Source organism: Dendropsophus ebraccatus, chromosome 3, assembly GCF_027789765.1.
Source record: "Dendropsophus ebraccatus isolate aDenEbr1 chromosome 3, aDenEbr1.pat, whole genome shotgun sequence".
Taxonomy (NCBI): Eukaryota; Metazoa; Chordata; class Amphibia; order Anura; family Hylidae; genus Dendropsophus; species Dendropsophus ebraccatus.
In genome coordinates this window covers 49,468,510-49,494,993 of record NC_091456.1, presented here as the reverse complement: position 1 = coordinate 49,494,993, position 26,484 = coordinate 49,468,510, and the positions used below count along the sequence as shown (strand labels likewise).

Below are 26,484 nucleotides of genomic sequence, written 5' to 3'. Positions count from 1 at the left end.
GACTCGGTCAGGGATTGCTGCCTCATTAGGGGTTTACATGGCAGTGAGACTGTGCTGCTGCTGGCAACTGAGGATGACGAGCCCTGAGTTCCAGTTAGAGGATGCTGCATGATGGGATCTGTAGTGTATAGTGCATCCTGACAGGAGGTGGTATTTGGGTTACGGTTTTTCCAGGCCTGTTGGTGTTGCCTTTCCATGTGCTTTCTCATGGATGTTGTCCCAAGATTATCACCCCTGCCAAGACTGACCCTCTCATTGCACAGCAGGCACAGAGCGATGTGCTTATCTGTCCCCAGGCGAAAGAACTGCCAGACGACAGAGGACCGTGGTTTGCTGCCAGCCACGGGGGTCTTGCTGGTTGTTCACTGCCACTGCTGCTGGAGGATGCCCTCTCAGGACCAAGGCTTAAAGGTATTGATGAAGTCTGCCTGGTAGGTTGTCTTCTACCCCTCCCTCTTGTGCCTCGCTTCCTTGCACCAGTGGGATGTTGCTGCTTCGGTAGCACCTCACTTTCCTCCACTGATAACGCTATAATGCTGCTTGAGGGCACCACGTCCGATCAGCGACATCATCATCACCACCATTGCTACTTTCCTCCAGGGGCTGGGACAGGATCTCAGGTGTGGCACTGGATGCCCTTCCCTGACTCTGTTGACTGCTTACAGGCAACAGCTTCTCTGCAGTCTCTGCACGTTCCACCTGCTGCCTTTGGGGGACTACTACCTCCTCCTCATCAACACTAAAAAGTGGTAGAGACTCCAAGGGCAAATCAAGGTTTGCCAAGAGTTCCCTGGCAGAAGGTGCCCCAAAGTTGAGTGGCATATTAATAAGGGTGGTGTCGGATGATCCAGCCGACCTCGTTTGGGAGCTTTGGGCAGTGGAACTGGAGGATTGGGTAAGCCAATCTAGAACCGCTGGCTGTGTGGTTCTTACATGACCCGTGGGCGTCTGGGGTAGCTGCACCCTGCTGCCACGCTTGTTGCCCCGGCTGCCACTGGGCCTGGTGCTGCCACTTCTCCTACCCTCACCGCCTGCCGTTGCAGTCCTTGCCTGGGAAGTGCTGGAATTAGGACGCTTGGACATAGTTCTTTGGTTGGTGTAAATTTTGAAAAAGAAATAATCTATTGGCCAGAAGGCACAAAGTTTCAGTGACTATTGCTTTGTGGGTTGGAGGGAACCAGCAAAGCAGAAATGTACAGGTTATCACAAAAAACTTTTTTTTTTTTTAACTTTTTTGATTGCGGGTGGCGGCAACCAGCAAAGCAAAAACGGACAGCTTTTGTGGGGCGCTGACTTAGCGTCAACTAGAACAGCTTATCACAAACAAACAAACTTTTAAAAAAAAATTTTAAGTTTTTTTTTTTACTTTCTTTTGGTTGCGGGCAGCTAGACGGGGTTGACGGCAACCAGCAGAGCACAAACGGACAGCTTTTGTGGGGCGCTGACTTAGCGTCACCTAGAACAGCTGATCACAAACAAACAAACAAACTTTTTAATTTTTTTTAAAGTGTTTTTTAACTTTTTTGGTTGCGGGCAGCTAGACGGGGTTGACGGAAACCAGCAGAACACAAATGGACAGCTTTTGTGGGGCGCTGACTTAGCGTCACCTAGAACAGCTGATCACAAACAAACAAACTTTTTTTTTAAGTTTTTTTTAAACTTTTTTGCTTGCACTTTATTCCCTGGCACAGAGTCAAAGAGGTTTTTAATCTCCATATTTGCTGCAAGCTGAAATACTTCCTTTCTCTCCCCCCTGCTTAATGGAAACCTCGAAACTCAGTCTCAGGCAGGTTCAGGTATGGGAGGGGAAGGGAGGAGGTGTTACAGCTTGCTGCACTTCAGAGGTTTAGGAAAGCCTTTTAAGAATACAAGCCTTTTTTTCTGTGTTATGGAAGCACAGATGAATATATCAAAGATACTATGGGGAAGATTGATCAAACTGGTGTAAAGTAGCACTGGCTCAGTTGACCTTAGCAACCAATCAGATTCCACCTTTTATTTTCCAATAAATCTGTGAGGAATGAAGGGTGGAATCTGATTGGTTGCTAGGGGCAACTGAGCCAGTTAAACTTTACACCAGTTTGAAATCTCCCCCCATGTGTCTTCCAGGGAAAAATTGGGGGTAGATTTACGAAAGATTTTCCACACTGGTTTTTCATTAATATGCAGAGCAGAACTAAGCATCTTATTTAATAAGAGACAAAGGTTGACATTTAACAAGACCAGTGTACTCTTAAATGATGCCTAGGTAGGGCAAAGAAATCTACACCTGCTTCGCTTCATGAATCTGCCCCATAGGCTTTCTAATAAGTTAATCACATCAGTGGCTGCATGTGAGCCACAGAGTGAAATCTGTGCCAGCTCTGCCCAAAAAAAGCCCACCATCTTTTTCTCGGTGGAAAAGCTTTTCTGGCCTCCAGCCCACTGATACTCTCATCAATAAACCAAGGCCTTCTCTCCATTGTAAGCCACAGTATATTCTCTTGCCACCTCATGCTGTTTTATTGTACCAAAAACTGTACCAAATAGTCTCCCTATAGCCTGCTGAACAGTGACTTCTGCTACAGCATAATTACGACAATATATGGGGCAAGCACAAAACGTGAACAGAGAGTATATAGATCTCATTACACCATATACACATTTACATGGCATACTCACAATAAAAGGTTCTTAAACAGTTCTCCTTAAAAAGCATATATCAACAGTGTAATATGTGAGGGGGAGGAATAACAATTACCTCCCACTTTCCATTTCAAGCGAACAAAGTCCTGTTATTATTGCAGTATCATCACTGATTCAAGCAAACTCTTTCTCTTCGAGAGATGTTTGTAACCACAGCAATATAACATTACATTTATTTAGCATTGAAAGTGTTTGAATACTATTATTTTAGGTGACTGTGACATATGTTCATGTAAATGTTAATTCCAAAATGTCCATTTTATAAAAACAGCAAGTGATAATAACTGACAAAACAACGCAGAAAGGTTACTTATTTCTGACCTTACTAACCTGCAATTATTTTTACATAGAAACCACATGGTGATTAAGCAAGAAAAATGTCAGACTGATATCATCTGTCATGAGAGGGAATAAGGGGATGAAGTCAGTAAATCTCTTCCACTATGTGCTTTAAGTAAACATATGTTTCAGTCTCTCAGGTTAAATATTTAGTGGAACAATCAGCAAAATTTTCTTACAATACTGGCGTTGAGTAAGTGATGAAAATACCAGCAGCTGTTCTTTAATTCTCATGGGTGAAGTACAATCTACCTTGTGCCTTATAATGTCGGAAGGTGGATTAAGAGCCTAGTGAAATATTGACTTGAAATATTGACTTCCCAATAATATATGCAGTTCTTTCTAATGCGAACATTAGCCATTAACTAGCATTTTATCTCTCATTTTGTTCTAAGAAAAGTTCAAAGTCAAATACAAAATAAGTCAAGAAAAGAAGTTAAACGTATAGGTAATGAATGCTGCTGATGTTAAAAAAAAAAAGGATTGTGTAACAACTGTCACAAAAGGACATCCTAGGTCTCATGTTTAAATAATAGAGCACACAAAAAAATTAACAGGTGTTTAAAATCATGTGTATTATAAAACAGGCCTAGTGTAGAGACCATACCTTTAAAAAAAAATACATGGATATAGACCAATACATTTTTGTACTAACACAACACATCAATCATTGAGCTCAGGGAGATTAGAATATGCAAAAAAAAAAGGTCCATGGAGCCTCAGATTTTTTTCACTGATCTTCCCGAGTTCAGTGATTGTTGTGTTTTGCCCCCGTTAGCCACAATCCTGCTCCATACTGATGAGGGGCAATACCCTGAAACGGCTGTCTGTGGATGGATGCCTAACTTTGGTAAACCCTTTCCATGTCTCAATACTTGCAATTGAATTAAATTTTGACCCAAAAGTGGCAACCCTGGTATTTTCCTATTTGTGTCCCAATATTTGCAACGGAGTGGGACATAAGGGGCTACATATCAGGGTGGTTTGGTGATCTCCCCACTGGGAAGCACCCCTTGGCAACATGTTTCCTTCCCTGAAGGGATATCTGGGTATTCCCATGTTTTGAGACTCACAACCAAACCTCCATGGATCCTTTTTTTGCATATTGTTTTACTAAACATGTAGTTTCAAGCTTGGACATATTCACAAGAATAGCAGTATTTATATTTCAACATAAACTTAAACTGTAACTATAATTTCAACAAACATCCAACATGTCAGAGGTTTGTATCATTGAGGGTCCAATTGCTAAGACCGCCACCAATTCCTAGAATGAAAGGGCAGAGGCACTCAACAGCGTAAGTGCCCCTTCATCTCCGCTCTAAACATCTAATGCGAGACATCTATAGTTATAATGGAAACCTATGAGACTTCCAGTACAAAGAAATTTTGTAGACTTCTTGTTATAGCAGAGGGTGTGCTGCTGAATGCATCTATGCCTTTGTTTACAGCAAATGAAACTACTAACTCCGACAATTGTAAGATGCTTGATGCCTATCTCTCAGTTATAGGCCATGTTCCAATACTTCCCCAAACTGTCCCCCTCTTACAAGGTTTTTCATTGCACCTTAATTTAAAAAAAAAAAATCCTCATTACAACCTCTTTACAATTATGCAATATGTTTTCAGCATCTCACATAATTAATATTATTTTTAAAAGCTGTTACATTTTTGTTCTTGTTTATATGTAATCTATTGGTCAAATACAATAAGTAGGAGCAGTTTAGAGGCTACAGATAATAGAATAATCTCCATAGTGATTTCTACAAAGGATTTTGACAATGCCTCCTGTATGCTGTTTCTATACGACCCCCTTTAACTTTGCATTATACCAAAGACTGCATTTTTACTTTACTCCCAGAGTATATCTGTCTCTCTAATTATTTGTATTTTCTTATATACACCACACATAAATCACAACATAGATTACCTGTCATATTACAGTAAACCAAGAATGGTTCAAGAGACCCACTCCCATCAGAATCAATGTAGAAAAATCCAGACGAGTTTCCCTTGTATTTATATGCTTCACACGATTGTTCATATTTAGCTAAAACAACAAAATAATGAATTTTCACAACATTGAACAATATTTTATTGTCAAAAATGTATCTGCCAAAAATCTGCTGTTAATGATAAGGCATCACAGAATTCAGGTCAAAGCATTTTCCTATTCTTTCTGTTAAAGGGGAAGTCCAGGCAAAATAATTTTAATATATGTTATTGCCCAAAAGTCATAAAAATTACTAATAGACACTTAATATAGCAAACACACCTGCACTTACTACAGCATGGCGTTTTCAGGTCTCTGTAAAGTTGGTGATGTCACGTCACACAAACTGCCAACTCCTGCTGCTCCAGTCTGTCCCACCGCTGCAGCAGGAGTTAGCAGTTTATGTGATGTGACATCACCAACTTTACAGAAACCTGAACACGCCATGTAGTAGTAAATGCAGAGAAAATGCACTGTAGGTGCATTTCCCATAAGAAGTGTCTATTAGTATTTTTTATAACTTTTGTGGGGCAATAACATAACTGTTTTGTGGGGCAATAACATAATAAGCAAACCTGTCACTAAAAACATCTTTTGACATGTCATCAGAGCACAATCAAGTCTCCGTCCGGACGCACATTCCATCAATAATCTCAAGTCTATGAGAAAATATTAACAGAATGAGCAGAATGAGATCTACAGTAGATAGGTGGAGGCCATGGATCTTCATCAAGGCTGATTGGTCTTTGGAGGGCTGTCTTGAGACTTAGCAATAGGTGAGCTAGAGATGAAAGTTAAAGTTAAATTTTTAATAGGTCCTGATTCAAAGTTGAAGAAGTCCATAGGTCTCCTGGAATCATCTGTTGCTAAAGAAAAGATGGCTTTTGAGCCATATTAGTAATAGTAGCTCAGCAGACATGGCCATTTAGGTCCACCACTTGGCACAGTCCTTACATAGCTGTATTTTTGTATTATCACATAGTATTTTTGTCAGTCTTTTGGTCAGATTTTTTTCAACCAAAACTAAGAGTTGGTTGAAAAAAATGAAACTGTGCAAATTTTCCAATATAATTTTGCCCTGTCAGTTCCATTCCTGAGTTTGGTTGAAAAAAGACTGACCATAAGACTGCTAGGAATCCTATGTGTGAACATAGCCTAATACTGTTTCATGTCATCTCTGATTATTTGCCCTTTATCAGCATTAATTTCATCAGATATATCTGCTCTAGTGGCTGACAGCGTGAGTGAGCAGGAGGCTGGGCAGCAAAGATTATTCATTGAGAAGAGGTAGGAGGAAGGAGTGGAGAGGCGTGCCAGAGTGCAGCACAAACACTGAGTAACAACTCCTCTTTGACTCTTCATAACAGTAGGAGACCCGAAATTGGGAATAATCCACTGCACAGACAAACAACTAAAGGGTAACATGCTCCCTAGGGGGCTGCAAACTAAATCACAACAGTCATCTATAGGTTTTAATGTAAATAAATATATATGAGCAGATGGATTTATAGCTTTGTGGGAAATGTTCCAGGACCACTTGTCATTTGTTGATGTTGGTGTAGTGCCCAGAAATCAACAGCTATCTGTGTGCATAATTGTGCATGTAGAGCGCATTTAATCACTGTGAATAGGCCAAAACTCTTGACTACTTTTGCTCATTATGGACTAGATAGTCAATGGGCAGTACTACAAAGTTATTCAGAGCTCTCTAACTGATTGATTCTAATTTTCTATGTGATGCTGTGCTGCTATATTATAGGACTGATTAAAAAAGCACAGGAGGAGAGAAAACAGTAAGAAATCTGAAAGTCAAGATAGTAGCAGAAAGCAGGGTGGACTACAAGGAATTGAGAGCAATATACTTAGAAGAAGTCTTGAATGTGATAAGACAGCTAGGTGGATGAGGGTAAAGTGATGAGAAATGTCTTCCCACAGATCTGCTTATTTAATGCATTGCCTAAGACTACAGATAAAACATAAAGGCTATGCTCACACAACGTTGTTTTTATGTAAAGAGCGGACGCTGATTGCAATGGAATCAGCGTCCGTTCTTTGCAGGAGCGGCATTGCATTGAAGTTAATGCAACGCCGTCTGCTGTATTCACACATCGTTATTTTAACACCTGTTCTTTATAATGTACCTGCCTATTATTTTAGGACGCTTAAAAATGAACAGCTTCCGGAAATAATAGCTGTTCACACAATGTAAAGTGCAGTGGTGGACGCACTTTTCATTGAAGTGAATGGTTAATTGATTTGCAGGCAACACCCGACGATATCCACAAGTCAATGTTAAAAAAAAAGGACGTTCCTGCAGCCAATACAGAGGTATCGGCTGCAAGAACATCCTGACTGCAGCCTTGTGACTGGCAGTTTGACAGCGTCCGTTGCTATGCAATGGAAGCTGTTAAAAGCTGTGTGAACACAGCCTTAGGCTATGTTCACACAACGTATATTTTTCTAAAACCACAGACGATTACTACAAAAACATACATTACCTTGCCGTCTAAGGGATCCCATCCGGAGCGAATACACATAGTATACGCTCCGGCCGGGATCCCTAGCGGCGACATGTCAGTTTTCTGTGGCCTCTATTCATTGAATAGCGGCCGCAGAAATATCTGTTAGTGCACACTATGGAGCGAGTGGCTCCGGCCCCACATTCCATAGTGTGCTGTGGGGAGTTCTGATGCGGGCGCCAGTACCGGCCAGGATGATCTTTTCAGAGACAGGTCGGGTCAAGGAACGGCCGGTCCCTTACATAGTCTGCACATGGCCTTATACTGTATGTCTGGTATTGTAAATCAGCATCATCAATTTAAAAATAAACTTACATTTCACACACATCTCATAATGGAGATGTTACAAAGTAACAAAATAATTAGCAATTTCAGCAAGAGAACTATTGTGCTCAAAAGAGTTCACAAATATAAGAATGAAGGAGAGCCTCTTCTAAAATAACTTTAGGATACATTCGTACATCATTTTTTTAGCCTAATTTAGCTGGACTGAAAGTGAACGACAACAGAAAAAAAAAAAAAAACAATGTGCACATAAAACGGCTAAAAATAAGGACAAAACTGGAAATTGGCAGAATTTTGACAATTTAAACTCAGGAGTAAAGTAAATAAACTCCAAAAAGGTAACTTTTGCTTTCAAAAACACAAACCTAGAGCAATGTATATAAAAAATAACTACCTCTGAATTATAGGACTATGGCGGCATATATTTTCATAACGGTAATACTTACGATAATGACAAGTTGCTCCCATGTATCCCGTGTCTGAACAATTACAGTAAAAATCACTCCATGTTTGTGAACACATTCCTCCATGCTCACAGTAATTAGGAAAACATCTGAAAAGCAAGATTGCCGCATTAGCATTTTAGAGAAGAGAAATCCATACACCAAAGTCCGCTCTAGGTGAAAAACTGCAAACACATTTTATTAGTATTATTTCGAGTAATATTGAAATGTAAAATATAAAGAGCACTGACAGCAGCTCATTAAGAAGAACAAAAGTAATAGCATATTTCATTGTGTGAGCTGTAAATGTCATTCTGGGCTATATTATGGATCATGATTTAATACTCCAGTCTAGTACACAATAATGACCACATGGAAAGAATTTGTCCACTTTACCGATATGACTAAGAACTGATCAATCATGGATGGTAATTTTCTACCTAAACCAGTATATTTTGTAGCTGCTCCTTGACACCTAATCTACTATTAGACTTTCTATAAGTCTAATTAAAAGTTTTGTTCTTCCCTAATTAGGCTAAATTTAAGCGAGGGCATTTAAATGTTTTATTGAACTTGTGTAAAATTTACCAGTGACAGTAAATGGAATTCATTTGTATTACAATATATACCAGGTCAACCTAGGCTGAGAAAAAAAAAAAGCTAAAATTGCCATAAAAGTATTAATAATACCAACCATTCCCAGCCTTAAATTAAATTGTATATTGTGAAGACACATATAAACCTAACCTATAACTAGCTGCAACTTCTTTACAGCACAGTCATTAAAGCCATCTCCTAGTTTCTGCAAACACTGCTCAGCTTGACGCCACTTAAATCTATACATTTAGAGGAATACTTAATAATTAGAGCAATTCTAGTAATTATAACAATGCAGTGGAACCATTGTAAATTGGAAGATGTGAAAGTCAAGTTTCAGAAGTATAGGGATGTAATACTAATGTGTGAAATGCATGATTGTACACAACTGTAAGGGCCCATAAAAAGGAAAAAAAAATTTAAATTGGGGTGTACAACATTGCCGTAACATGTTGCCTATAACAGATTATGGTAATAATAATAATAATAATAATAATAATAATAATATTTATTTGCATGGCGTCAACAGATTCCGCAGCACTTAAGTAGAGATGTGCGTATTTACATTAAAAATGAAGCAATGCGCTTAGTTTTTTGGCAGTCAGCTCTTACTCGGGCTGCATTTGATCTACATGCTGCTCCCTGTCGCTCTCCCAGTTTCCCAGGACTGGATCCGGCCTTTCCAGGTACCCAGGGTGGAGTGGCAGGGAGAGGCACAGAGATCAAAGGTGGCCAGCATAAAAGCCGATTGCCAAGCAAACTAAGCTTTTCACTTCATTTTTAATGTAAATAGGCTAATTTCTATTCATAAGCATTGCAATAATAGGCATATATTATCTGATAAACTTATTATCCTATATGATGTTTTGTGTTATACTGATTTGCATGTGATTGAGGTTGTTTAAAGGGCAGATTATGTTAATAGCAGCCTATACTACATTCATTTATTGACATATTTTAATTTAAGGTAAAAGAAAGCACCAGTATTTTAAAGTTAGCCATAAACTTTAGGTAGCTGTTGTCTGAATGCTTGTTTGGATGACAACTATTTCTCCCAACCCCCCTAAATATCTGTATATTTTGCCAGGGTTCATAACGGCAACCAGGCAGTGAGCCACATATACACTTGGCTTATTTCCTATTAAAGGAGAAGTTCGGTGTTTACTAAAAGCCGGCAACCTGCAGGGGGAGGGGGAAATAGATTTCAAGTGACAATTTATCTCTCTCTGTGCCCACAGTGAATGGTTGGAGCATTTGTGAGACCCCCGCCGGAACTCATTTCCCCCAGAGTTGTGACGTTCTGAAGGACTGCACCCTTAGCCAATCAGTGATTGGAGCGGCGTTCTGCCCCAGTCACTAATTGGCTGAGCGGCCAGTCCATCAGCTGGGTCACTAAGTGGACACCCCGTAGATCCCGGATTCTGGTGGGGGCCCCACAGCCGCTCCCGCCAATCACTGTGGGTATGGGAAAAGTAGGTTGTTACTTGAAATCAATATACCCCCTCCACCTGCAGGCTTAGTTTAGTTTACCAAAAACAACAACAAAGTGGATGTGTCACTATACAAAAATCTATTAAAATGATCATGCTAAATAAAATATAATTTTTTTAAAATATTTTACACTATTTTGGCTTCTAATACAATTCACACCTGTGTGAAAACATAACTTATAGTAAATTTGGTGCATGGGGACAGCATGTCCCCTTCACACCATGCACCACTGTCAAATTATGTATTTTGTATCAGTATCACATACCTGATTGTTACAAGTTTCTTTTACAAAGTTAAACAAAAATGAAGACTTGGCAAAAAGCTGTACATTCTTGTGCAAGTGATGCAATTCTAAAAAATTTTGACTTCTTGCTTGGGCTGCACCAAAATAGCCATGATAACTTTCCCATTTTTTTTAACGTTTTTTTATTTATGTTTATGGTACCTTTTTATAATAACCCATAATAATTGTTACACATTTTTTTTAAGTTGCATTTCCAAAGTTGTACAATATGTATACAGGTGAATGGTTCTTAGATCAATATACATTTTTTTAAGCACAACATTTGTTCTTTTAATTTGACTGGATCAATATTTTTTTATATATGGCTGCATTTCAAGGGAAAGTTCACACAACAAGTTCTCAGGTTTGCAACAACGGCCGTTATTTAATGACAGCGGCCAATCGCATTGAACTCTATGGAATCCCGGTCAAAGTGTATACACACTGTATACACTCCGGCCAGGATTCCATGCTGCCTCACAAAAAACTGACATGCAAATTTTGTGCGCCCACTATTCAATGAATAAGGGCCGCACAAAATTGACAGTGGAGAAAGAGTAAAGTGCAGCTCCAGCTGCACTTTACATTGTCTGCAATGGTTAATTGGAACGCTTGTACACCCGAATGTGCCCACATTCCAATTCAAAAGAAATGAAGCTCTTCTGGCCAGTACTTCAGTACTAGCAGGGTTGAACTTCACAGAATGGCCGATGTTATACAGCGTGTAAATTGATCAAAGAATACTTTCAGATGTTGTATCCTTTACGCACACATTCATTAAGACAGTATGATCACTATGTTACAAACATCTGTAAAGGTATAATAAATGTAAAGCTGTCAAAAAAGCATAACCTGCATTACTTTGATACCCTATAATTTCAGTAAATGTACTTTTCCTGTATAACTATGCTGTTTGGACAACGACTATAGCATGATTTCTCCTCCTTTCTCTCTTTTTTTTTAACAAACAGATGTCATTTCTGCCTGATGATAGAAAAAGGGGAGCCAAAGGCTACTGTAAATTTAAACGGTGTTAATTTATCCACATGTACTACTGGCTATCCTTTCATTATATTATAGGGCAGAATATCATTTAGGCTATTTTTACACAATGCAACTTTTCATCCAACAATGCCCAATGTTTTCTAACCAGGATCTTTTCAATTACAGAGAATGGAAATAATGGCCTTTCGTTCACACAATGTAGCAAACAGTGGCCGTTATTGTTACTCGATACTCCAAATAACAGCCGTTGTTTTGAGAGTCAAACAACGGCCATTGTTAGTACTTTGTGTGAACATATCCTTACAATGTATTCAATATAAGAGCAATATTGAGACCTCTTTAACTATATTATTTCAATGTGTGTGTCTTTCAAATGAAATCAGAACACATGAATTTATTTGACCATATACATTTAGTCATTCATATTTTCATTCTACCATTCAACAACTGGTTAAAAATAGAGTACTCTCATGTAGAGCATCTTGTGTGTTTTATATTTTATTGAAATGGAGAACTATAAATTATATATTATTTCATGTTAAGAGGATAAATCTCTTTTATTGGTCCTTTGCAATACAATTAAGAAGAGATTTCAAGGACAAACTCTTTTTCTTAAGAGCTGAACTAAGTTAAAAAAGATTTCTCTAAGTTGAAAAGTTGTTTTAGGGATCTAATAAAAGTCAAGAGAGATTTAGTGTAAACATAGGATGAAGAGAAAAAGCAATTTTCAACTCACTTTAAGGTCATAAGGATATTATTGATGTGTTAAGCTGGAAAACTGTACTGAGAGGAGTAAAATAAAATGTAGCTTGTAGTAGAGTGTAGAGCATCAAGTGTTGACTTGGGTTCACCACTTTAACTCATAGGAAGATATTGGGTGTTTATGGTGTTTTTTGTGGATTATTTTGCAATAAAATCTATAACGTGTATCTATCACATGCCCTTATTTGTGTCATCTATATGATATAGTGTTCGAGCAACTGTCTGGTCCTACATTGCCATGTTAACACGACGTAAAACACCATCTGTTCTGTGACATGGCCGGGTCACAGAAAGGCCGGTGTTTGTGAAGATCATCCTGGGCCGGATTTAACTTCCTTTGTGCTGAGAATACATCTACAAATTAAAAAAAAAAAAACTTAATTATTTATTATTTTCTGCGGGTGAAAACCTCAAAGTTTCAACATATAACACCTATATTTTCAACCCCTAAAAGGTTAATAAAGACAACATGACAAAATTAATTATATGTTTCCATTTTTATTAACACATGATCCAATAGTTAAAACACTGATTAAAACACAGTTGGGGGGACAGGGTACCGGTACATTCTAGGCAGGTAAGCTAAATCACATAAACACTTGAGCTGAATAAATAACTATATCAATAAATACATAAATATCAATACCAAAATTCAAATAGTTGGCGCTGTCATGCAGCTCTTAAGCCAGATATATATATATAGATGGGGTCTGTGGGGAAAGGAAAATTAGAATTGCAGTATTTCACAAATCCTAATAACTGCTGTTTGTGCCTCAAAACCTATACCAGGATATGGACCCACCTCAAATACTGCTAAATATATCACAAATCAAATTAAGTACATATAAAGTGCCAATGCAATGAGAAAGATATACTGTAGATATAGATAAATAGCAGTGCATTAAGTTATATAGAGCGGGTCCAGGCACATGAATATTATGTCCCACTACAGTCCCCCATCAGCCCACATCATAAACCCTGCACCGGACCAGTCTCTCAGACCCCCATACCGTGTGCGCCTCAACGCACGTTTCGCTGCTTGCTTTGTCAAGAGGCTGACAGTGCCAACTATTTGAATTTTGGTATTGATATTTATGTATTTATTATAGTGCTTGAAAAATCACTATATTGTAATCCATATTCTTTTTCCGTTTCTTCCAGCCATTTTTCTGTGATTAATACAGCCCAAACCGCTTTGTGCACAGACTCTGTTCACACTGCGTTTCGAAGCCCTCTGCGGTGAAAGGTGTGCTATCTATTTATGGTTTTGATCGGATTTGTCGTTTTTAAGAAATTTACGTTTAAAGACCCCTAATTTCCCATAGAAAATAATGGCCCTTTGGAAATAATGGTCACTCTTTAAACGCTAACAGCTAATCACAGCACATATGCAAATAGCTGAAATATAGCAGCCAATAGAAATTCTAAGGTCTTGTCAGTCAATATATCACAACATCCACACAGTCACATGTCCACTATTGGCCAATAGAAGATGTAGAAGATGGAAGGTCCTTAATGATTTTGTCTCACTGACATGAGTAAGACTGTCATGGTAACCGAGCAATGATCTTTACCATTATAAGTACCCGTGTTGCTCTTAAAGGGACCCATGTCGCTCTTAAAGGGACCCAGGTCGCTCTTAAAGAGAAGGGATGCATGTTGTTCTTAAAGGGACCCAAGTCGCTCCAAAAGGTACGGGACCTATGTCGCTCTTAAAGGGACCCAGGTCACTCTTAAAGGGACCTGGGTCTCTCTTTAAGAGCCACCTGGGTCCCTTTAAGAGCGACCAGGGTCCCTTTAAGAGTGACCAGGCTCCCTTTAAGAGCCACCTGGATCCCGTTAAGAGCCACCTGGGTCCCTTTAAGAGCGACCAGGGTCCCTTTAAGAGTGATCAGGCTCCCTTTAAGAGCCACCTGGGTCCCGTTAAGAGCCACCTGGGTCCCTTTAAGAGCGACCCGGGTCCCTTTAGGAGCCACCCGGGTCCCTTTAGGAGCCACCCGGGTCCCTTTAAGAGTGACCCGGCTGCCTTTAAAAGCCACCTGGGTCCCTTTAAGACCCAAGTCGCTCTTAAAGGGACCCAAGTCGCTCTTAATGGAACCCAAGTCGCTCTTAAAGGGACTCGAGTTGTACTTAAAAGGAACCCAGGTCGCTCTTAAAGGGACGCATGTCACTCTTAAAGGGACTCATGTCACTCTTAAAGGGACGCGACCCAAGTTGCTCTTAAAGGGACGCGACCCAGGGTTAAAGTTTTTCTTAAAGGGAAGTCACTGTTAAAGGGGTGCTCTTTTCAAGCACTATGTATTTCCCTGGAAATGCAAATCTAGTTGATATAGTTTTTTATTCAGCTCTAGTATTTATGTGATTTATCTTAGCTGCCAAGAATGTACCAGTACCCAGTCCCTCCAACTGTATTTTAATGGGTGTTTTTAACTATTGGATCATGTGTTAATAAAAATGGAAATATATTATTAATTTTGGCATGTTGTCTTTATTAACCTTTTGGGGGTGAAAAATATAGGTGTTATATTCCTTTGTGCTTAATTGGGATGCGGGCGCATCCGTGTGCGCCTGCATCCCTATTCACCATAGCCAACAATGGAGCATGCGGCCGGAGAGGCACACTCCTTTGTGTGACTTATCAGGCTGTTGTGGCTGTTATTCAGTAAGTAGCGGTCGCACAAAACTGACATGACAGTTTTTTTGTGCAGCCACTAGGGATCCTGGCTGGAGTGTATACGGTGTGTATACACTCCATACGGGATGTCCTCAGCCTGCAGTGCATGTAAGTTTTGAATTAATCTCGTCCGTTGTTGTGAATCGGCAACAACGGCAGTTATTAATTCAAAACTGACGTTGTGTGAGATGTAGTCTATTACATCATAGCCATACATATATCTTTGCCCTTCACATTACCAAGTTATTTAGATGGTGTTGGGATATTTTTGCCTTTCTTCTTTTGCTGTCCAGCTATGGCATCCATACCTGATATAAAATGCAACAAGCAATAGTATTTACCAATGCTATTTCTCCATCTGACATATTTGATTTATGTGAGAAAGGTCTACTTTCCAAGTTAACATTTGATGACGCCACCGGTAGGGTGTGAAGACTTATATGCCAGTGCACTAGCTATTAATCAAACTGTTCAGCCCCTCCTAAATGTGACACCACAAACCCTTCTCTCTGTAATGAGCTTTTTTCCATTTCACTGACATTTAGGCTTATGTTATTTCATCAGCATTTTTATAAAAACATCAAGATTCACCATTACAATGAATGTAATGTGAAGATTTAGACAGAAGAATTAATGTTTAAATTCTCATCGGTATTTTATTTGACTTACTACTATTTTCTTAATAAACTGTATGTGCATTGTCCCAGAACCCTGTAATTCACCGCTTTTGTATGTATATATGTGTAGGGAATCACCAGTCTAAAAGTTTATACAGAGAAAGGCTATGTTCCCACACCGTTATTTTTTTTTTAAAGAACAGACGCTGATTGCAATGAAATCAGCGTCAGTACTTTTCTGCAGTGGTGGCATTGCATTAAATTCAATGCAATGCCGCCAGCTGTGTTTCATCTATGTTATTTTAATGTCCGTTCTTTAGAATGGACGTTAAAATAATGAACATGCCGATTATTTCTGGATGCTGTTCGACGAACAGTGTCCGGAAACAATAGCTGTTCACACAATGTAAAGTACAGCTAGCGGCCATACTTTACATTGTAGTTATTGGTTAATTGAATTGTGGGCACCCACAACAGTGCCTGCAATTAAGTTGTAAAAAGATAATGTTCCTGCAGCCGATACAGCAGTATCGGCTGGAGGACCGCACCGAACATCGCCCACCGTCCAGCAGTATAACACCGCGTAGGTGTTATATGTAGTCTAACATAGGGTATTCTGTGGATGAAAGGTGTGTGAACCTGTGTAGCTGGATGCTACAAAAGGGTTAACTGTGTATGTGATCATATGCATGCTTCTTTCTCTGCCACCTGTTTGTAGAGTTTGTCTGTCAGCATCCTCGCCTACCTCTAGGCCTATTACAGCCCTCCTAAAAGTCTCCTTTAACAATCCCCTGTCAAGTCACCTCCGGCTCCTGTTCTTCAATAGGGAACAGTCCTGACATCTATAAGTAAGGGTGGAGAGGGCCATGTGCTCAGAACAGTTCAATTGAGTTTAGTCTGGTGTGGTGGAGTATATACTATTCTTTGTTTCCTGTGTTCGTCAACCTGTTAAGTATGATCTGCTAACTACACCAGATATGTGACTTCTGCCTGAGGGAACCAGCCTGTTCTTGCTGAGGAAATCACTCTTTACAACACAAAAGAAAAAGCCTGAACTAGATAAATGAATCATGGACATCCAAATAATAAGAAAAATGTGTTTATTGCCCAAACAAGCTAAAAACAATCTGTATACAGAAAGGCACCCCCCCCCCCTTAGTTGTACTTTCCATAACTGTTAACTATATTGCACCTTTAAAAAAAATTCTCAGTAAAGGTATCATTTTGCAACTAGACCTAAACTCTCTGTGACTCAATCTCTCACTATCACACCGTAGGAAGGAGTTCTAGGAACACTTTACATTGTTTGTGTTGCAATTTTATCTAAAAACATTGTCCTAATTATTGCTTTTATAGTCTTGTAATGATTATAAATTGTTTGAATGTTTCCACATACAAAATGTCACCAGATACATTACTGTATCATTCATATACTAGTTACTCTTAAGTAGTAGTTAGGTGCAAAGCCTCAAAAATGTCAACTTAAAGCTAAAAATTTGTGTTGAGCAAACTTTATGAAAGTTTCCAGGTTTGGCAACTTCTCTGAAGCTGAGCTCTTGGCATTTAACTAACCGCATCTGAAGAAGGTGAGTATACCACTTCCTAGGTAAGAGAGTAAGCTTTTTGGGGTAATATACAGTACACAAACTTTTGAGGAGATTTATCAAACTGGTGTAAAGTGAAACTGTCCCAGTTGCCCCTAGCAACCAACCAGATTCCACTTTTCTTTCCTCACAGATTCTTTTGGAAATGATTGGTGGAATCTGATTGGTTGCTAGGGGCAACTGAGCAAATTCTACTCTACATCAGTTTAATAAATCGCCCCCATAATGCACAAAGTAGCTGATCATCCTGATACACATTTTGAGAAGTACAGTAAATGTATCACTTCTAGATGACAGCAAAGTTTGTTTAGTACTATTGAGCACATGGAGCACATGTAGAGAGCAGTATATTGCATGCACCACTGGTATAGACCAGTATAGTACATCTCATACAGTATACACCCTATTGGTACATACCATCACATGAACATAGAAGTAGTGCATGTACCAGTTGTATTAAGCAATACAATGCTTATAGTATAAGTAGATAGCAGTGGTAGAGATCAGTAAATGATATAGAGCATAGGCAAATAGCAGTACAGTAAGTTAGATAGCAGTACACTACATGTAGTACAAATGGTGAGTAGTAAATTACATGTAGTAGAAGTAGATGCTTTTCTTGAAAAATATAATATTACAAGTTATGGGCATTAGATCTCTGATGATACGTTGATCCAGGGATTATTCTGATCGCCATTGGAGTCAGGGAGGAATTTTCTCCTTGTGATGTCGTCTGCCTCATAGAGGTTTTTGCCTTCCTCTAGATCAACACAGTAGGGTTTCTTTAGGTTGAACCTGATGGACTCTTGTCCACTTCCTTCCACCTTACCAACCATGTTACTATAATGATACAGTACATATTGCACTGTACTTTACTGCAGAGAGGTGCGAATAGACAACAAATTAGCAAGTCAATAATACAGCACCCACTGTTGACCTCTAATTGACTCCAAGATGCTGCACTGCTCACAGTTAAAACTATGCGTAATGAACATACTATATCTGATCATACTATATCTTGCAGCTCATTATATACTCCATGTTTGCATTGTAAATTTAGTGCGGTTTCACCTTCTGATAGCCCAGGAAAGCTCACCGTTCTGTAAGTTGAAAATATATTACTGTCACATAGCAATTTGTTGTTATGTGGTATTTACAGTACAATATTTAATTTCTGCTTTCGTGTTACCCATTCTATTGTGTTTCATCTTGAACTACCGGGTAGTTGCCTTTCCCCGCAGAGTCGTTACATTCGGTAATGAAAACATAGAAAGATTTAAAATAATCAGCCCATGTTCCAATTGTTAGACTATTGCACTGTCCATGTAGAGTTGTATGTCTGATCACCAGGGCAAGTGGTCCGAAGAAACCATAAAAAGCCTGTATGTTTAAAATTAAAATGAGAATTTAACAAGGACATAGCAGAGTTTTAGAAAATTTCCAGCCATTATCAAACTGACTGCATCATAAACTCCTCAGGATAAGAGAAGTTTTCCTGCAAATGTCCAATTAAAGTTCTAGCTCCATATCTAATTTTGCTTCATTCTTAGAGCTACTAAAACAACTCAGTAAGAAAAATGCCATCTGGTCTTGAGAATATAAACACCAGGCCTCCATTCAAATGATGGAGACTCTGCAGAGAAGCAGCAGAAAATCTCCTACCCTAGATACGGTGAGCATCTAATTAAAGATATCTAAAGATATTTATTGACAGTTGCTTGCAGCCTTTATCGTGCTGTACACTATGATAAATTATTTTATATATTGCTGTGACATGACAAGTAAAAGATAGGAAGGTAGAGGGCAGGGTGAAGAAAAATTTAGGGAGGGAAGTATCCACATGACTGCTGCATGTGCCGCCATGGGATGGCTGAACTGCAGCCTAGTATGTTGGTTCTTGTGTGGCAGGAAGCATTCATCATCATGGGCAATACGTACAGCAGTGACATAGACTCCAGTGGAGCACACTTTTATAACACCTCCTACTAACCTATATACAAGCTCCTTTTCCATAAAGGTAATAATTCCCCCTCCTGTAGACCATGCAATATTAGTTTCCTTAAGAGAACCCCATAATACTGATCCCCAACAGTACCAGAATACTGCCTCACAAGTAGTTAAAGAGAACCTATCAACTGAATTTAACTGTCCCTATTATAAAAGTTTCTCTCTCCCTAAATCCATTCATGAAGATACAGACTGCCTTTGCAGTCTGTATCTTATACTTTACCGAATCCTATGTAGCGGTGTAGTATGGTCGGGCGCCGCCATCTTGATGACGTCACTTGCGTTTTAGCGGTGCGTTCCACCGCCAAAATGCAACTGGTGTCATCAAGATGGCGGCGCCGGGCCTTACTGCAACAGTACAGAGGAGTAGGTAAAGTATGTATCTTTTGTATCAGTTTGTATCTTCATGAAGTCTATTTATGAAGATACAGACTGCCTGTGCAGTCTATATCTTATACTTTACCTACTCCTCTGTAGCGGTGTAGTAAGGCCGGGCGCCATCCTGAAGAGGTCACTTGCGTTCTAACGGTGGAACGCACCGCTGGAACGCAAGTGACGTCATCAAGATGACGCCTGGCCTTACTGCGCCGCTACAGAGGAGTAGGTAAAGTATAAGATACAGGCTGCAAAATTTGCGCGGTCCACTGGGTCATTTTGGGCCTGGGCCTCAAAGGGTTAACTCCTACAATAGTGCCACAATACTGCCCCGCAAGTTAATTCCCCAATAGTGCGACAAAACTGCCCCACAAGTAGCTGACTCCCCCAATAGTACCACAATACTGCCCCACAAGTAGCTGACCCCCCAAAAGTGCCACAATATTGCCCCACAAGTAATTAATTACCCCAATAGAGCCACAATACTGGTCCACAAGAAGCTGACTCCCCCAATGCTGCAACACTGCCCATATTATAATCCGCTGCTATGGCCCATGGGCCAGTTTAAGGCAATCTATTGATTTCCTTGGTGGGCCAAAAATCCTGGCTCTGTGGGCCAAGCCTTAGTTTTAGTGAGATATCATGGCATGCAGAAAGATTTACACTTTGGGGGAAATTTATCAAGGGCTTTGCGGCCTATTTTTTGGTGAATAATTGCATTTTTCAACCATTTTTGCTGTAAGTTCTATTTATGAACCAGTATTCGACAGGGGAATATTTTTTTTTAGATGCAACTTTATTTTTTAATCTGCCTCTTTTGAGCATTCAACTAAAAGTTTGCATAATCCTGGATTAACACACAACTTTTCATTTGAGACGTTTTAACATTTTTGCAATTTTGCCACTTTTTGTGCAACTTTTTACTTAGATACATTCACTATGGCAGTGCTACATTTTAGCAAATTAGTCACAAGCGATTGGAACAAAACATATTAGACTCCTTAATAAATGTCCCCCTTTATGTTAAGAGTCAAAGAAATATGAATCCCTTACCTGTCAATAATACCGCATAAATCAATCTGAAGATCACTGAAATTACCAAGCATACTTTGCTGTACTTGTGTAAGGTCAATCACCCTTGCCCCAATGGAAATCAATTTCATGCATCCAAGGAAAGTACTAACAGGTTTCATACATTCATGATGCCCACTGCTGTTGGAACAACCTAAAGAAAAAAAAAGAAGTCCTTTACCTTTAAGGAAGGGGGGGGATATATATATATATAAATATATATATATATATATATATATATATATATATATATATATATATATATATATATATATATATTACGTAATTTACTTTAAAAAAAAAATCTCTACAAATGTGCCAGTCTGTCAGTGATAAATATCAAAAATGATATGAAAAACAGGTGAACACAGGAGTAACTGCTAAGACCTGAGAAAGATTTTAGGCTATACAGATATCTACTTTTTTTATTTTTATTTTTTTTAATAAAGGTTTAAATAGTTTCTCATTCTAAAAACAAACAACTGTATTTTAGACTAGGATACAGGAAACATCATTTGAATTTCCTCAGTGGGAGATCAAATAAAAATAGCACATCTGCTGCTAGCTTTCTGGCCATGTCAAATCACTCAAAAAAAAAAAAGTTATATAGGCTATGGTCACACTACGTAATAATTCAGTAAAGAACGGATGCTGATTGCAATGCAATCAGCGCTCGTTCTTTACTCCAGGGGCGGCATTGCATTGAAGTCAAAGCAATGCCATCAGCTGTGTTCACACAGCGTTATGTTAACTCACATTCTTTATAAAGGGTGTTAGAATAATGTACCTGCCTATTATTTCCAGAAATAGCTGTTCACGCAATGTAACATGTGGCGGCGCCCGCACATTACATTGAAGTGTATTCACCCGATGGTGCCCACAAATCAATAGTAAAAAAAAAGAACATTCCTGCACCTGATACAAAGGTATCGGCTGCAGGAACGTCCTTAATGCAGCCCGGTGGCCAGCAGTTTAACAGCGTCCGTTGCTGGGCAACGGTTGCTGTTAAACGCTGTGTGGACATAGCCATGCACACAAATTTAACAATGCACAAATGCATTTACCGCTTTTATGAAATGTTATATATAACCTAACTGGGGTTATTCCTAATAATTTGTGTCCATTGGGAAATTTATTTTTAGGTCTATAGTCCATGTTGAATTTTATTTTTTTGTAGTCTGAGGCTATGTTCCCTGTAAGGGATCATAGTGAATATAAGAATGTTTGAAACACACTGAAAAACCAAAGACTCTAAAGTCAGATGGCGAGAGTGACTTTTAGGCTATGTTCACACAACGTGTTTTCATCTCCGTTTAAAATGACATCCGTCATTTTGAGTCCAAAATAACAGACGTTATTTAGCAGCCTGACCTCCGCTTAGTGCACTGACAGGTGTTTGTACATTATACTAGTTTGGAATTACTAATTAAACTTTGGCTGTAGCTTAACTGAAAAGTCCATTGAATTTAATAGTAAAAACGGAAACAGAACGGTGACAAAAGGAAAACTGAGTGTGAACTACAAATAAAAACGTACACTGTTTGCAAAAGACGTCCGAAAATAATGATCATGTTCATTATTTTGACGTCCGCAGCAAAAGCATCTGTTATTCAATACGCTGTGTGCATTGGACGTCCGTCTTCCCATTGACTTAACTGCATTGCAGTCAGTTAAATGTCGGCAAAAACTGACGTTATTTTAAATATGAAAATCGGACGCCTTTTTAATATTTTTGACGTTGTGTGAACATAGCCTCTTTGTGACTTTTAATTTATTTAAAAAAAAGAAAAAAAAAAAGAAAAAAAAATGTACCAGACATTTAAAAAGGAAAAAAAAAAAAAAAGACACAAGTAATAAGACATGCAAATTGCAGGGGGTGGATTAATGGACAATCAGCACTTTACCTCCAAAATAGTAGTTCTCTGTTGATGAAACTTGAAATGGTAAGGTCATATATAAGCTTGTAGATCCATCATTATCTATGATAAGATTTACACGATTCTTTTTGGCAATGAGGGAAACATAATGCCACTGTCCATTGTTGAGCTCAAAACCTTTGAAATTATGCACAACGTGCAAGTTAGGAAAGAAAAATGTGAATAAAACATTAATTATATGGTGGGGTTGTCCAAGCACCCATTTTTTTTCAGAAACAACACTCTTGTCTTCTGTTTGGATGTAGTTTTGCACTTCTATTCTATTGAAGTAAATGAAGGGAATTGCAATACCACTGCCAATTTGGGACAGGTGTGGTGCTGTTTTTGCAAGAACAGCTCTACTAAATAACCCCTTTAATAATAATAGAGAATAATTAATTTATTAATAGAAGGGGATACATTTTAGGGGAATAAGATTGTAACTATAAAAACTCCTCTCCTGCCAGCCGTTATCTCAAAGCACCCCCCCCCCCCCATTTTACATTTTGAAAGTAAAGTGACAAAAAAAAGTTGTGCTATGTAAAAGAAATAACTTGCCACGTGGCATAATTACTGGAAATGGGCTATTGTTCCCAATCTTTATCATGATTGCCATGTTTTTCCAGTTGAGTTTTTTTTTGTCCTTTTACTACTTTAAATTACAAGCTGATAATGTTACATATCTGGTCAAATTACTGATTTATCAACAATCTCAATGACCATAAAATGTTTCTAATTTTACTTTCTAATTTACACTTATGGCCCTATTTATTCTCTATCACAGGAACAATTTTCAGCAGAGTAACAAGTATTGTTCATACCTGTAACTGTATCCAGATACAATTTTCCATTTTTAAAAAGACTCATTTTAAGTTTCCCATCAGAGATATATACTACAAACTGGAAAGGAGCAGAGCTGAGCTTAGTTGCACACAAGAAGCCTTCCTTGTTCCATGTGCGAAAATAAAAAGAGATTGCAACTTCTTCTTGCAAAGATAATCCCGGCAAAACCAAATAGCTTTGTAAATTTAGAAATGTCACTGGAACCACTGGAGGCTCTTGACAGGAAAATGAAACATTTCCCTAGAACACAGAAAATAGCCTTAAATACATTGTTGTCTGTGTATTTCATCAAGTCACAAATAATATAAAATGTATCTAAATGAAAGAGTCTCTGAAATAACAGGTTTTAGGTTATCAAAAAAAAAGATTTCAAGGTGTCAATTTTTTTTAACGTATTCCCATTAAAGAATTTACACATATATTAACACAATTTAGGTGCAGAACAATCTTGCTGAGTGCACGTGGGTAAGGATTTATTTTGCTGTCCTGTATCTAAATACTATTGCCAAGGCTGAGTGGCTTTATGGACCCAAACCTCTTACTTAATCCCTTAAAGTGACTCTGTACCCACAATCTGACCCCCCAAAACCGCTTGTACCTTTCGATAGCTGCTTTTACTCTGAGCTGTCCTGGGGTCCGTTCGGGAGGTGATGCAGTTATTGTCCTAAAAACTAATTTTAAACTGGAAGCCCTGTGCCCAAAGGTCAGGGCTTAGATTGTATATGCATTAGGCTGGCACAACCTCTCTGTCCCTCCTCCCCACCCTCCTCATCATTAGGAATGCTCAGGGCAGATTGTCTCCTATCCCTTAGCTGTGTGAACACTGAACAAGGGCTGGATCTTTAAGGCACCTGTGCAATGATCAGACTGGAGAAAATGTTCCAGTGACATTCCTAATGATGAAGAGGGTAGGGAGGAGGGACAGAGGGGTGGTGCAAAGTAAGGGCACAGATACTCTAAGCCCCAGCCATCGGGCATGGGGCTGCAAGTTTAAGAGTTGTTTTTTAGGACAATAACTGCATCACCTGCCAAACGGACCCCAGGACAAATCTTGGATTAAAAGCAGCTATCCGAAGGTACAAGTGGTTGGGGGGGGGGAGGTCAGATAGTGGGTACAGATACTGGTACTTATTATATTAAGGGGGTATTCGCATTTCAGACATGGTATCAATGGCACATACAAGAGATATGACATAAATGTCAAATTTATGCCACCTCTACATTTAATCCTAGAATGTGGCCTGCTAAAATGAAATGAGCAAACTTTTTAAAAGTTTGGTCGGTTCACAAGAATTTTGAAAAAAAAAGTCCGGGTTTGTCCGAAATAAACCTTAATTAACCCGCACTAAAACAGCGAGACAATTATAGGCATTAAGCTGTTAAAGTGTGATTCAGAAAGTTTGCTCATCAATACTTATCTGTCCATGCTCCCCCCAATGTCCCTAGCTGATCACAGCCGCCTTCACTTTCTGATTGAGAAAAGTCACAGCCTGCTCAGCCAATCACTGGCTCTCTTGTCTTGGGAGAGACAGCCTGCTGAGCCAATTACTGACTGATACCAGTGGCAGCGGTGCTGTGCGGGCTGGAGGAGGCTGCGATCAGTGAAGAACACAGAAGACCCATAGGAGGACACTGGAGGAGTGTGGACAGGTGAAATTATCCTTTTTATTATGTTCCATGTGTAAGAAATTGTGTGGCTGCCATTTTTATGAAATTTGTGAAATGTTCAGTTCTGTAACAAAGCAAATATTTTGCAAAGTTCACAACGAATATTGGTTTGTGAAGTTCGGTTTGCTCATCTCCTCTCCAAAGCTTATCCCACCTAGCTGTGCACTGGTTTACAAAAACAGCTGAGCAGGCTGTTCGGTGCTATTTTATAACTTTCATAGATGTAACTGTAAATTACAGATATAAAATAGCACCAAAAGCTCTGCTGTTTTTGGAATGCACTTTGCTATACTGTTTCCATAATTCTTATTCACTTCTATGGAAATGATATAAACAGCTGTTTCTCTATTCCCAGTTCTCCGCATTGGAACAGGGTCAAGGGTTGGGGGTCCCATGGTTGCAAAGGCTCTGCATTTGTCATATATTTTTGACATATTTTGGAGGTAAAGAATTATTGACAGAATAACACACATTACAAAGTTATACAACTTTGTAATGTATGTTATGTCTGTGAATGGCCCCCTTCCACCCCCACCCGTGTACCCGGAAGTGTGGTGCCCTATACATACCTGTCACGTGCCGACTCGTCTCCGATCTTCAGTCTGCGATGTCGTCTTCGGACGGCCAGGCCGAATCCCTCTGCGGCCGCGTCTTCAGATGCTCAGCCAATCGCGGCTGAGCAGCCGATGACGCTGAAGAGGGCGGCCGGCACTCAGGACGCTCGGAGGGATTCGGCCCGGCCGTCCGAAGACGACATCGCAGGCTGAAGATCAGAGACGAGTCGGTACGTGACAGGTATGTATAGCGCACCACACTTTCGGGTATACGGGTGGGGGTGGTGGGACACGGGGAAGGGGGCCATTCACAGACATAACATACATTACAAGGCTGGGTTCACACACAGTATATTTCAGTTAGTATTGTGGTCCTCATATTGCAACCAAAACCAGGAGTGGATTGAAAACACAGAAAGGATCTGTCCACACAATGTTGAAATTGAGTGGATGGCCGACATATAACAGTAAATAACTGCCATTATTTCAATATAACAGCCGTTGTTTTAAAATAACAGCAAATATTTGCCATTAAATGGCGGCCACCCACTCAATTTCAACATTGTGTGAACAGAGCCTTTCTGTGTTTTCAATCCACTCCTGGTTTTGGTTGCAATATGAGGATCACAATACTGACTGAAATATACGTAGTGTGAACCCAGCCCAAAGTTGTATAACTTTGTAATGTGTGTTATTCTGTCAATAATTCTTTACCGCCGCACTACCCCTTTAATGTCAGAGATAAGACTACCC

At 39.3% G+C, this 26,484-nt stretch overlaps 1 protein-coding gene across 1 annotated transcript in view; it reads right to left on the bottom strand.

Annotated features, from left to right (window-relative positions):
• The window catches only part of CNTNAP4 (contactin associated protein family member 4), a 199,697-nt gene that overhangs the window by 78,781 nt on the left and 94,432 nt on the right, over positions 1–26,484 (bottom strand). The window contains exons 8-12 of the mRNA XM_069963476.1: positions 23,488–23,749; positions 22,655–22,804; positions 20,733–20,904; positions 8,268–8,374; positions 4,955–5,074 (exon numbers count right to left, since the gene is read on the bottom strand). Coding sequence (XP_069819577.1) covers positions 4,955–5,074; positions 8,268–8,374; positions 20,733–20,904; positions 22,655–22,804; positions 23,488–23,749 — 811 coding nt within the window. The remainder of the gene's footprint in view (positions 1–4,954; positions 5,075–8,267; positions 8,375–20,732; positions 20,905–22,654; positions 22,805–23,487; positions 23,750–26,484) is intronic.